Genomic DNA, 12,495 nt, shown 5'->3' with positions numbered 1-12,495 from the left:
AAATTTGTAATTTAAGAAATAATCATATTATTTATTTTTTAAAAGAACTATAAACAATATTTTAGTTTAATTTTTTTAATTTTTTAAATATGTTTATGACATTTTTTTTATAATATATTATATTATTTACTTATTTAAAATTTATATGACAATAAAAAAACATAATAAAAATAAATTAATATATTTTTTAAACAAAATTACATTTGCATGTTTATTTCACCACGTGTGTATATATATTTATACGAATGGTTTTCCAATTTCCATACAGAATTAGTCATAATAATGTATGCATTATAGTAAATAGCAAAAACAAAAAATTAGAATTAAATGACAAAATTGCTATTGCTCAGAGAACAGTAGACAGCAAAAATAGAAAACTACAACAGAATGAATCGACATTCATCTGAAGAGAGAAGAAGAGGGCACACAACTTTGAAAACAGCAAAACATAAAGAAAAAGTAGTTTCAGATCGACACTTCACCACATTACTACTCCAACCAACGAAACTAAAAGAGGATGTCGTGTTTCCATACCATTTCTCACAGTATGCATATTCTTGTTTAGCAGCCAAATAACACTCTTCATTTGTCATGTTTACTCTTCTTGGCCGGCTTCTCTCTTGTTGGCTTAGCTTTTGGGTTACTAGAATCAGGTTCCGTTTTCTGCATAATACCAAGGAATTCAACTACCATGAGACCTTAAAAAAAAACCCCACATACATACAAAAATAATAATAATATTAATAATAAAATAAAAACTACCCATTTCCTGTGTTTTATTACTTTCTGTTTTGACCTCTTGTTCTGTAATCGACGATGTTGTCTCTGCCTACCTCTTTTTTCCCTCTTTGGTTTATCCTGAATCAAAATAACAAAGATGGGTATTTCCTTGGTTATTAAACATCGCATCTCACAAATTCAGTATGTCAAACAAAAACCTGTGAAGGAGGTGCAACTTCATCATGCTGCTTTGCAGGTATGTCTTCATTGTCAATTTCCCCATCACTGTTGAGCATACTCTTCAGCCTTCCTTCAGTCAGTAATTTCTCCGAGCGGGAATGTCTCTGCAATAATAACAAGTTGAAAGTTAGGAATCACCTTATCTCAGATCAAATTTCAAATTTTCAAAAGCTATTCCTTCCACTTTTATTAATACATGGATTTTCATTTTCCAACAGTGAAATATAAATTATCAAATTGATTAACTATAAACAAACGAATTCAGTATTGTATTAGTTTTAAGTTTTAACCCTCTACTTTCTAACAGATCTATTAATTTACATAGCCTTAAAGGACAGGCCAAATCTTAAGAAGGAACTTCTGTTTTTCTCCTGCTACAAACAGTAAATATAGAAGTAGATGTTATTCTCGCTGAAACTTTGGGAGCCAACGAGTAAACTTTAGTAAAATGCCTGGTGGTAGTTCCCAATAATGAATTGAGCCTTAAATCTCATAGAATATAATGCTTTATTGTTAGCATAAAGCATAAACACAAATGAGGAGCAAAAGAAGAGACTTGAAAAGAAAATAAAAGGAGAAGACAAAATAGTTGAGCATTATTGTAAACCGTAAAATACAAGAGGGTAGGATTTCTCATGCTTATTAACATCTTACCTTGGACTTCAAATGAGCCTTCAATGTCTCCTCATTCAAACAGACTATTTTTGGGCATATCTTGCACTTAAAAACCGATTTGCACTTCAAAACACACCCTGGAAAACCTACCAAATCCAACTCCTTGTCTGACAGCTGACTGTCAATATGAATTGGTCTTTCATTTCCAGAATCAGAATCCTCTTCATCTATTGGTAGACCTAACAAAATGATATGGAAAATAAACATAGTTTTAGTTACTTTGCACGTCAAGCCCCCATTTTTCAGAGGCCACTAATTGCTTAAGGAACAGATTGCACAAAAACAGTCGTGAGAAATGCTCTCAACGAGTTCCCATTTCGTAACTACTTTAACACCCATTGCTCAAAACCACACCTTTTTTCTTTCTCATCTACGTTTCCAGTTACAAGTTTTCGACAACTTAAAAGCTAAGACAAAAGATTCTGTCCCTCTTCTTGCTCACTACGCAATTAACAGAGCAGTTTTTAAAAGAGACTATAAACCCAAGTCTTGTAGCAGTTTTAGGATCATACGACTATGTGTAGTGGCCATTTTACATAACCATACTTATCATTCACCTAAATTTGCTTTTGGAAATTTCACACAAGAAATTCATAGTAAACAAGATCATTACAGACTCCAGAATAAGAAGAGAAAATTTCAGAAGAGCGTCAAGCAAAGGTTACCTGAGGAGTCGATACCAAGTTCATTGCCGGAGCTATCCTCAGTTTCGTATCCAGAAGAGGTAGAGCAAGCTTCAGCATCCTCCCCTTTGAGCTGCTCAGCAGAAACTCCATCATCCTCGCTTTGAGATTCTGCCTCCACTTCCGAGTCCGAAGACGAAGAAGAGTCGTCGGTGACCTCGTCGTTTTTGTCGCCGTGATCCATCTTGTAGAATCGACGCTTTATCATCTTTCTGTTATATGATATATTATGTAATATTCGTTTATACTGAAATTGAAAACTCTCCACGGAACCCTTCTGCAATGGAGGACAGCGTTTACAGAGAAAAGCAATGTAGAGCAGCGGCGGCCGGAGAGAGAATAGAGAAGAGAGACAGTAGTAGGGATGAGTGAGAGAGGAAGGGTTGGATGGGCGCGGGTCCTTTCAAGATTGAATGGGCTCTCTCTCTCTTTCTCTAGCCCAACTGTGTTTTGAGAAAGGGGCAACTAGCAAATTAGTCTATAAAACAGCCATTATTTAAAGCGCTACATGGCAAAATCGCTTATTTTTTCAAATTATTTTACACTCTAATCTAATTTTAATAATTATTTACAAAACAATCTCTCATAATTTAGACAGTCAAAAATTTAGATAGCTGGTCGAAAAATTTAGACAACTAGTCGAATTTTAGACAGATGCCATTTTGCAAAAAATTATCAAAAGTAGGCCAGAGTGCAAAACCACTAAAAAAAAAAAGGCTATTTTCACCAATTTCCCTTATTCAAATAAATGTTCTTGTTTAAAAAAAAATCAACAAATGGTCTTATACAACAAATTAGTATATTAAAATTCCATATATGCCCTTACCTTGGTAAACCCTAATTTTTACTTTTCATCTCCTCTCCTAAAACGTGATAAATCAGAGTTGTCTCTCATAGTCATTGCTCACGGTTGGGTCTTTGCTTCGACCAACATCATTGCCGAAAACAAAGCTAAGCCACTCACCCAACCATTGTCGAAGACTGAAGCTAAGCTACTTGTAGCGTCTCAGAATTTTTCTTAGCTAGATAGTAGTAGTAGCTAGTAGTATCTTGTAGTAGTTTAGTTTTCGTGGATATTGGTTCAAGCCATGATTTAATTGGAAACTCATAGAAATAGTTATAGATTTTATAAGTTTAACCTATAGTTTAGAAATATTAATTATAACATAAGGTTTGATTAATATAGCTGGTCGTAGAAATATTATTTATTATAACATAAAGTTTAGATAGAATTAATAAGAACGTGACACTTGTCACAAGCATGTTTATTTAATGATTTTAGATGAATAAATTAATAATGGATGAATCTAGAAGGTTTAGAACATTCCAACAGTTGTTAGGATCACGTTTTATTCAGTCAAATTTTTTTTAACAAACTTCAAATATGCTGAAAGAGTGCAAAAACGTGTTTAAAATATCATCGTATGCCGATATATCGCATTTATAGGGGCCGATATGTCGCCACGGAAGATACGAAAAACACGTCGACTTCGCACAAGCGAAACCACGAAGGCTTGGGGCATAGGCATAGGTGATATATCGCCTAGGGTAGGGCAATATATCGGCCCTTGGGTTGGTTTTTGAAACTTCGTGGAATTCGAGCTAGAAACAACCCTCAACCACTTGGACTTGCTCTTGAACATTTTTGACCGAGTTATGGATGCCTGTTGAAATGAAAATTCAAATATTTTCAATTTATATTAATTTATTTATTCATTTTAAAGGGGGTTGGTTTCACTCATTGAACTCTACAAATATGGCCTAGTACTCAGCCATTTCATACATCATTCAAGCATTCTTCAGAAGCTCCAAGTTGTTAAGTTATTCTAGAGAGAAAACACTAGGGTTTGGGATTTAAAAGCTTTTCCAATCTAAGCTTTTCTAAACACTTGGGAAGCAAGATAGAGTGTTATTTTGGTATCGAGGTGTAGATCAAAGTCATAGTCCATTCTAGGTATTCTTATCCTCAGGTTTAATCCATCATAGTTCTTTTATTTTCTTCCATTTTCCTTTCAGATCCTAACTTGATTTTATGACTTCTTGGTTAGGTGTCTGTAACGACCCAAATTCACTAATAAGGCTTAAGGGCCTTGATTAGTGTGCCTGGAGGGCATAATGGGATTTTCGTGTGTGACTTTAATGAGTTAAATGCATGATTATGATTTAATGCATGTTATATGACTATTTGACTATTTGAGATGCATGACTATGTGTATTAGTATGCATGTAGACCTGATTGTCTTAGAAAGAGCATAATTGTAATTTGGCCATTTTGGGCATGACTGTGTTGATATCTGTGATATGTGACTTGAGACGATCCTAGAATGAGCGGGTTAGCAGAAAAGTCAAAGCGGGAATTTATACCCGGCTTGGGTTAAGCCTGGGGAGTTTAAATGGGAATTTGGAAATATATTGAGGTTAATCTTGATGATGAGTGTACGCCCTGGCTTTCCCACGGGCTGTTTAGCAGGACGATCCTCGGACTAAACATGATTTAGCCCGAGGCTCCCACAGGCCAGAGGCTTTATCTTCAGGACGGGCCCTTTCTAGCTCGAGGGGATGGAGTTTCCTGCTCCCTCTTGTTGTTCCAGGAGCTGGGAACAACATCCGGCGACCACTGACGGATCAGCTCGGGTTATGGATTGTTCCGGCAGCGAGCTTCTCAGGAAGCTCTGACCCTATGGGAAGTCAACACGCAAGATAAACTTGCATAATCCTGACATCACGTGTCCGATATCCCCCTGACTTCTCGGACACGCAGCAGGAACGTGCGTATTCAGACACCCACGGCCCATTGTTTCCTTCCATACTGATTAGACCGCACTTGTGTGTCAGGTTTAGGAATTAATCATGAATATCACAGACTTGATATGACAAATGGAAAGGTCACGGGATGACCTCCCTACCAATTTCCAGGTGCCTTCTCCTATAAATATGGAGACCCTGGGAATTGATGGGGGTTGGAAAAAATAGTCTTGTAAGAACTATATATTTTGTAAACCAATTACCCAGAAAAGATCAATAATATTGACTAGTGGAGTAGAAGGATTTTAACCTTCGAACCACTCAAAAACGTGTTTAAGGTCACCTAGTTCTTTTCGCAAAGATCTCATATCTGTGGCGGTTCTACTTTTAAGTACTAATCTCTTTCTCTTCTTCTCTTAATTACCTGTTGCCGAAGAACCGCGTCAACAGTTTGGTGCTTTCATTGAGAGCAAGTCCAATTAGTACTACCACAAACATACAACTATGGTGACCACTCGATCCAAACATGGCAATGAGACAGAACAGCATGATGGGCAGGAGGCCCGCCATGTTGCCCTCCCCGAGGAGCAAGTTCCTGAAGTCCAGCAAAGGCCAGGAAAGCAGCCGGCCGGCCAAGACGACACTGGTAGTTCGGCGCCCCGGCCGCCTAATCCGAATCCATGTTATTATACTGCGGTGGAGATGGAGAATGCTCAGCTGAGGAGCCAGCTAGCAGCAGCTGGTCAGCAAATCCAGGATATTCTGAGTCGACTACCCCCTCTCACAACCAACGGTAACGTTGGAGAGAGGCAAGGCGAGGCTCCTAAGTCTCGCCGGAGTAATCGATCCAGGCATAGCCGTTCGGGTAGACTCCCTGCAGCCAACTCCACCCCTTCATCACGCCATCAAGAGGCGAACTTCAGGGAAATGCCTCAGACCAAACCGCAGCAGTACAGCCGTTCGGTTAGGACATCAACCCCTAGCTCTCAGCCTTCCTCGAGGACGCCCATAAGAGATCGGGGAAATTCCCAAAGGAGGGCCGAGGAGATCCGGAGACGTCAGCCCGTCCCCGAAGAACGTCCAGTTCCTCGTCCAGATCGCCCAACGCGAAACCATCAAGCTGGCAGGGCCGAGAGGCCCCCACCAAATTTAGTCCGTCCAGACGGCACTAGGATCGCCTCTCCGGTCAGGCATCCTCCTTCTCCCATCAGATATCCGTCTCCTCAGACCGTCCGAGACATCCCGACCTACGGAAATAGTAGGAGAGACCCGCCATCGGCCGGGCCTTCCCGCCGCAGCAGGGCGCCGGGAGGAGGAGCAGGTCAGAGCCGCCAAAGACGCACATCGAGCCTGTCCAGCAGGAGTCACTGGACCGGTAGTGCACGGAGTGATCTTTCGGGAGGGGACCTGCGACAGCGACTAAGTTCAGCACAAAGTCACCATAATTCCCATGGAGGCGACCTTCGAGATCGCCTCAACTCTCACAGAGAGGGTCCAGTTAGGGATGGTAGCCAGGCCCGCTCAGTTGGGGTCCGATCCGAAGTACGTAATGGCGGGAATGCCCCAAATGACCTATCTCCAGATAGGAGGGGCAATAACCCGCCTAATATGTACAACGGGTCCGGAGCTGTTGAACAGCCCCGGAATAACCTAGGATCTCAGGACAAAACCCTAGAGCGCTTAACTCAAATGGAGGAGCTGATGAAGAAGCTCCTGTCGGAGAAAGAAAAAGACGAATATGATTCAGGGGATGAGATGGAGCTCTTCGCCCCCAACATAGCAGCAACGGCATACCCTTCTGGCTTTCGTATGCCTCACTTGTCAAAGTTCAACGGGGATGGAGACCCATCTGACCACTTAGGGATGTTCAACACCCTAATGATGGCTCATAACATCGGGCCAGAGCTTCGTTGCTTGATCTTTCCTTCCACCTTAACTGGACCTGCCAGGCAGTGGTTCAAACAAAGTAAAAGGCAGTCAATCAGCTCCTGGAAGACCTTTTCGGCTGACTTCAAGAGGGCATTCCGCGCCTCTCAGGCCGCCAGGGTCCAGGCCGACTCCCTAGCTAATGTGAGACAGCAACCTGGAGAAACGCTAAAAGCCTACTTGAGCAGATTTGCAAATGTCGCTGCTCGAGCCAGAGACGTCGACGACAGCTCCAAACTCATGGCTATGAGGACCGGGATCCTAGTAGGCGGAGATCTGTGGAAGGATATTCAAAGGAGGGGGGTCAGCTCAGTTAGTGAATTCCTTAACAGAGCCCAAGAATGGATAAACTTGGAGGAAGCTGAAGCTTCAGCCGCGGGGACCAGCCAGGCCCTCGAGAAGCCCGCTGGGGCGGGAACAGAGATCGTAGTAGCGACTCCCGACGTCACGCAGAGCAACCAGCCCGGTGGCGGCAAAAGAAAAGGGAATGGTGAAAACGTCCAGCACGGTCAAAAGAAGAATAAGTCCGTGGATAAATTCAAGCCCGTGTTCACAACGTATACCGAGCTCACCCAAACTAGAGAGAATATTTTCCTGGCCAACGCTACGCGAGTCCCCTGGAAAAGACCGGAGCCAATAAAGCACCCTAAGGGAAAGAGAGATGCTTCCAAATTCTGCCGTTTTCATAACGACGTCGGGCACAATACCGACGACTGCAGGCACCTCAAAGATGAAATCGAGACTCTCATCCGAGCAGGTCCGTTGGCGCAATATTCGCGGAACAGGGTCCCGACAGGTCGACCCGCTCCGGAGATCCCAGCCAGTCAACCTGGACCTCGAGTAGATCAGGACGTCCCTCCCCCCGTGGTCGAGGGAGAGATTTCCACCATCTCTGGAGGGCCACACATGGCTGGCACGAGCAGAGGCGCCCAGAAGAGGTACATAAATGAGTTGAAGGCCCACAATGGAGGGGAGTTCGTCCCGGAACAGCGTCAATCAAAACAACAAAGATTAGAGAAACAACCAGTCACTTTCACGGAGGAGGACGCGGGCCATGTCCAATTCCCTCATAACGATCCCTTGGTCGTAGCAGTCCAGCTCGCCAACCGGAGAGTAAGGAGGGTGTTAGTGGACAATGGGAGCTCGGTGAATCTCCTATTCCGTTCAACCTCAGAAAAAATGGGTCTGACCGTCTCCGAGCTAAAGGCAACCTCGATGATGCTATATGGTTTTTCAGGCGAAGGGTCAGCAGCGATAGGAACGATCGAGCTGGTGATCACCCTAGGCGACGAGTCCCGAACAGTGTCCAAACTGCTCGAATTCGTAGTCATTGACTGCTCCGCTGCCTACAATGCAATTTTGGGCCGACCAACGCTCGTTGCTTTCGAAGCTATCACATACGTCCGGCACCTCGCCATGAAGTTCCCTACTTCGACAGGGGTCTGCACTATCAAGGGCGATCAGCTCGCTGCCAGGGAATGCTACAGCATTTCCATGAAGGGAAAATCTAAACCCGGGCAGGTGGCGATGGCCATTCAGGATGAAGAGGAATCGCAGGGACCCAAGGCGGCCCCTGAGATTGAAAAACCCCGGGTTTCCGAAGACGAAAAGCTCGCCTTAAGCGAGGACATTGACCCCCGAGTGGGCGAGGACAGGTCCGAGCTCCAAGCTATTGAAGATCTCGAGGAGGTAGGCATCGATGAACAAAATCCTTCACGGACGGTGAAGCTTGGAAAGAACCTCTGCGATAGAAGAAAGGCGGATCTGACTGCGTTTCTGAAAAAGAACCTAGACGTATTCGCATGGTCGCACGAGGACATGATAGGGATCAGTCCGAGCGTAATCATGCACACGCTCCACCTAGACAAAAGCGTCCCTGCAAAGTCTCAAAAGCAGAGGCGTTTAGGGACAACCCGAGCCGAGGCCCTTGAAGAAGAAGTAGCCCGGCTCAAAAAATGTGGCTTTATCCGCGAAGCCAGATTTCCCATTTGGGTTGCCAATCCCGTGTTAGTTCCAAAGACCAATGGAAAGTGGCGGACCTGTATCGATTTTTCCGACCTGAATAAAGCCTGCCCCAAGGATTGCTTTCCGTTGCCGAGGATCGATCAATTGGTGGATGCCACGGCGGGGCACGAGCTCATGTCCTTCATGGACGCGTACTCGGGCTACAATCAGATCGCGATGAATCCAGCAGACCAGGATCATACCAGCTTTATGACCCCGACTAATGTCTATTGTTATAAGGTCATGCCGTTCGGTCTTAAGAATGCCGGGGCAACCTACCAAAGGCTGGTAAATAGAATGTTCGCGGATCAGATCGGGAAAAACATGGAAGTGTACGTCGATGATATGCTTGTCAAGTCAAAGACTGCCACCAACCACGTCGCCGACCTGGAAGAATGTTTTAACATACTGCGAGAATATGGCATGAGGCTCAATCCTCAGAAATGCACTTTCGGTGTCGCATCGGGGAAGTTCTTGGGTTTCATAGTCAATACCCGAGGAATCGAGGCAAATCCCGACAAGATCAGGTCACTGCTCGAGCTTCCATCCCCCAGGTCGCGGAAAGATGTCCAAGGCCTCACAGGAAAGGTGGCAGCACTGAACCGGTTCATTTCCAAATCGACCGACAAGTGCCTGCCTTTCTACAACCTGCTCCGCGGAAACAAGAAGTTCGAATGGACAGTAGAATGCGAGGGCGCATTCCTCGACCTAAAAACGCACCTAGCTGAGCCACCTGTGCTATCAAAGCCCAGGGTAGGAGAACCTCTTTTCCTCTACATGGCCGTGACTGAGGACGCAGCTAGTGCCGTTCTGGTGCGAGAAGAGGACCAGGCTCAGAAACCGGTTTATTACATCAGCAAGAGACTCCTCGGAGCTGAGTCAAGGTACCCGTTGATGGAAAAGCTGGCGTTCTGCCTAATCACGGCCTCGCGAAAACTCAGGCCATACTTCCAGTCCCACTCTGTACACGTCATGACCGATCAGCCTCTAAGGCAGGTTTTGCAAAAGCCTGAAGCCTCGGGACGCTTGCTAAAGTGGGCGGTCGAACTCAGTCAGTTCGAGATTTTCTATACTCCCCGAACTACCATAAAAAGTCAAGCCTTGGCCGACTTCGTGGCAGAATGCGCGGGATTCCGTGAGATCCCATCGGAAGATTCACAGCAGCTCACCTCCTCAGGTTCATCGTGGAGGAACTTCGTTGATGGCTCATCTAACGAGAACGGCTCCGGGGCCGGAATCATTCTGATATCCCCAGAAGGACATAGATTCCATTCGGCGCTGAGGTTCGGGTTCAAGGCGTCCAACAACGAGGCAGAGTACGAGGCCTTGTTAGCCGGACTTAGGATAGCTAGCGAGCTAAAGGCAAGCTCTGTCCAATGCTTCAGCGACTCCCAGCTCGTGGTGAATCAGGTCTTAGGCGAGTATCAGGCGCGGGGTCCCAAGATGGCCTCTTATTTGGCTAAGGTAAAATCCGAATTGTCTACGTTTGGGCAAGGGTCGATCGAGCAGATACCTCGAGAGTAGAACGCCAATGCAGATGCTCTCGCCAAGCTCGCCACCTCGGGGGAGGCAGAAACCCTGGGGTTGGTGCCAATTGAGTTCTTGGACAAACCAAGCATAGACGGAGATCGAGCAGATATTGAGATGATTGACATCAGGCCGACCTGGATGACTCCCATTGTTGAGTACCTCGTCGAGGGCAAGTTACCCGAAGGGCGCAACGACGTACGGCGAGTCCTTTATCAAGCTCCGAGATATACGCTAGTCGAGGGGGTGTTGTACCGACGTGGGCATTCATTACCTCTCCTCCGGTGTGTTCTTCCAAGTGAAGCGAAGGCCATCCTGCAGGAAGTTCATGACGGATTCTGCGGAGATCACACTGGGGGGCAAAGCCTGGCCTTGAAGATCCTTCGGCAGGGTTTTTACTGGCCGACTCTGTCCAAAGACTCGATCTCATATGTAAAAAAGTGCGACAAATGTCAGCGGTTCGCCGCGGTTGCACGAGCACCCCCGACCGAGCTAAAAATGATATCGTCTCCCTGGCCCTTCGCCATTTGGGGCATAGATCTAATAGGCGCCCTGCCCACCGGAAAGGGCGGGGTCCGTTACGCCGTGGTAGCCATTGACTACTTCACAAAGTGGGCCGAAGCAGAGCCGTTGGCGACAATAACATCAAAAAAGGTGCTAGACTTCGTGGTTAAAAGCATCGTTTGTCGATTCGGCCTACCCAAAAAGATCGTTTCCGACAATGGCACTCAATTTGACAGCGACCTGTTCACCGAATTTTGCGAAATGAACGGAATTGTGAAAAGTTTCTCATCCGTGGCCTATCCCCAGGCGAACGGCCAGGTCGAAGCTGTCAATAAAACTCTGAAGGCAAGCCTCAAGAAGAGGTTAGATGAGGCAAAGGGGATCTGGCCAGAACAGCTCCCCCAAGTTCTGTGGGCCTATAGGACCTCACATCGGACTCCCACGGGTCACACTCCTTTCTCCCTAACCTTTGGAAGTGAAGCAGTCCTCCCCGTGGAGGTGAAGGTCCTGTCGCACAGGGTCCGGTCCTACGAACAAGACAAGAACCACGAGCTCCTATGCCACTCCTTAGACTTGATGGATGAGAGGCGAGAGGATTCACAACTCCAGCTCGCCCATTATCAACAGAAAATCACTCGCTACTTCAACACTAAGGTCAAAAGACGTGCCTTTAGCGTCGACGATTTGGTCTTGAGGAGAGTTTTCCTGGCCGGGAAAGATCCCAAAGATGGGGTTTTGGGACCAAGCTGGGAAGGACCATACCAGGTCATCGAAGTCATCAAAGAAGGGACGTATAAATTAGCTCGACTTGGTGGAGGGGCGGTCCCGCGGACTTGGAATGCAATCCACCTAAAGAAATATTATCAATAAACATTTGTAAGACCTAGAAGGTCACCTTCCATGTATAAATAAAAATAAAATGTTTCTCGTTATTTGCAAGTGTAATTTTAAAGTAACAACGAAAGGCCCTTTCCCAGTTACTTGGGGGGCATATGGTACCTGGATATATCCAGGTCTCCTTAACGACTTAGGTGTTAATTTTTATCTACGGATAAGAGTCATCACAAACTAAGTCCTATCCTGGTCTTAACCGGGTCATCAAACTTAGAAGTTAACAAAAATTTGTTGACCGTGGTTCTTCTTTAAAGAGCCCGGGATACGGATAAAAGTTAACGCGATCTAAGTTTTTTCGAAATAAGTTCCTGGTCTTAACCGGGTCATCAAACTTAGAAGTTAACAAAAATTTGTTGACCGTGGTTCTTCTTTAAAGAGCCCGGGATACGGATAAAAGTTAACGCGATCTAAGTTTTTTCGAAATAAGTTCCTGGTCTTAACCGGGTCATCAAACTTAGAAGTTAACAAAAATTTGTTGACCGTGGTTCTTCTTTAAAGAGCCCGGGATACGGATAAAAGTTAACGCGATCTAAGTTTTTTCGAAATAAGTTCCTGGTCTTAACCGGGTCATAAAACT

General features: G+C 45.1%; 1 protein-coding gene across 4 annotated transcripts; it reads right to left on the bottom strand.

The window, feature by feature from the left end:
• Nucleotides 1-270: 270 nt before the first annotated feature.
• LOC133818549 (uncharacterized) lies at nucleotides 271-2,785 on the bottom strand. Of its 4 annotated transcripts, none has more exons than XM_062251470.1 (5): nucleotides 2,301-2,785; nucleotides 1,615-1,814; nucleotides 957-1,064; nucleotides 763-858; nucleotides 271-663 (listed from the first exon to the last, which is right to left on the bottom strand). In XM_062251470.1, exons 1-5 carry the CDS (start codon nucleotides 2,524-2,526, stop codon nucleotides 583-585), a joined length of 711 nt encoding a protein of 236 aa, XP_062107454.1. In that variant the 5' UTR covers nucleotides 2,527-2,785; the 3' UTR covers nucleotides 271-582. The 4 variants fall into 4 exon arrangements, with proteins under 4 accessions (XP_062107454.1, XP_062107453.1, XP_062107457.1 ...); XM_062251469.1 differs by having other exon boundaries at nucleotides 939-1,064; nucleotides 2,301-2,783; XM_062251473.1 differs by having other exon boundaries at nucleotides 784-858; nucleotides 2,301-2,783.
• Between the last annotated feature and the right edge of the window lie 9,710 nt (nucleotides 2,786-12,495).

This window comes from Humulus lupulus, chromosome 2, assembly GCF_963169125.1.
Source record: "Humulus lupulus chromosome 2, drHumLupu1.1, whole genome shotgun sequence".
Classification (NCBI taxonomy): Eukaryota; Viridiplantae; Streptophyta; class Magnoliopsida; order Rosales; family Cannabaceae; genus Humulus; species Humulus lupulus.
This window is presented reverse-complemented; position numbering and strand designations above follow the sequence as displayed.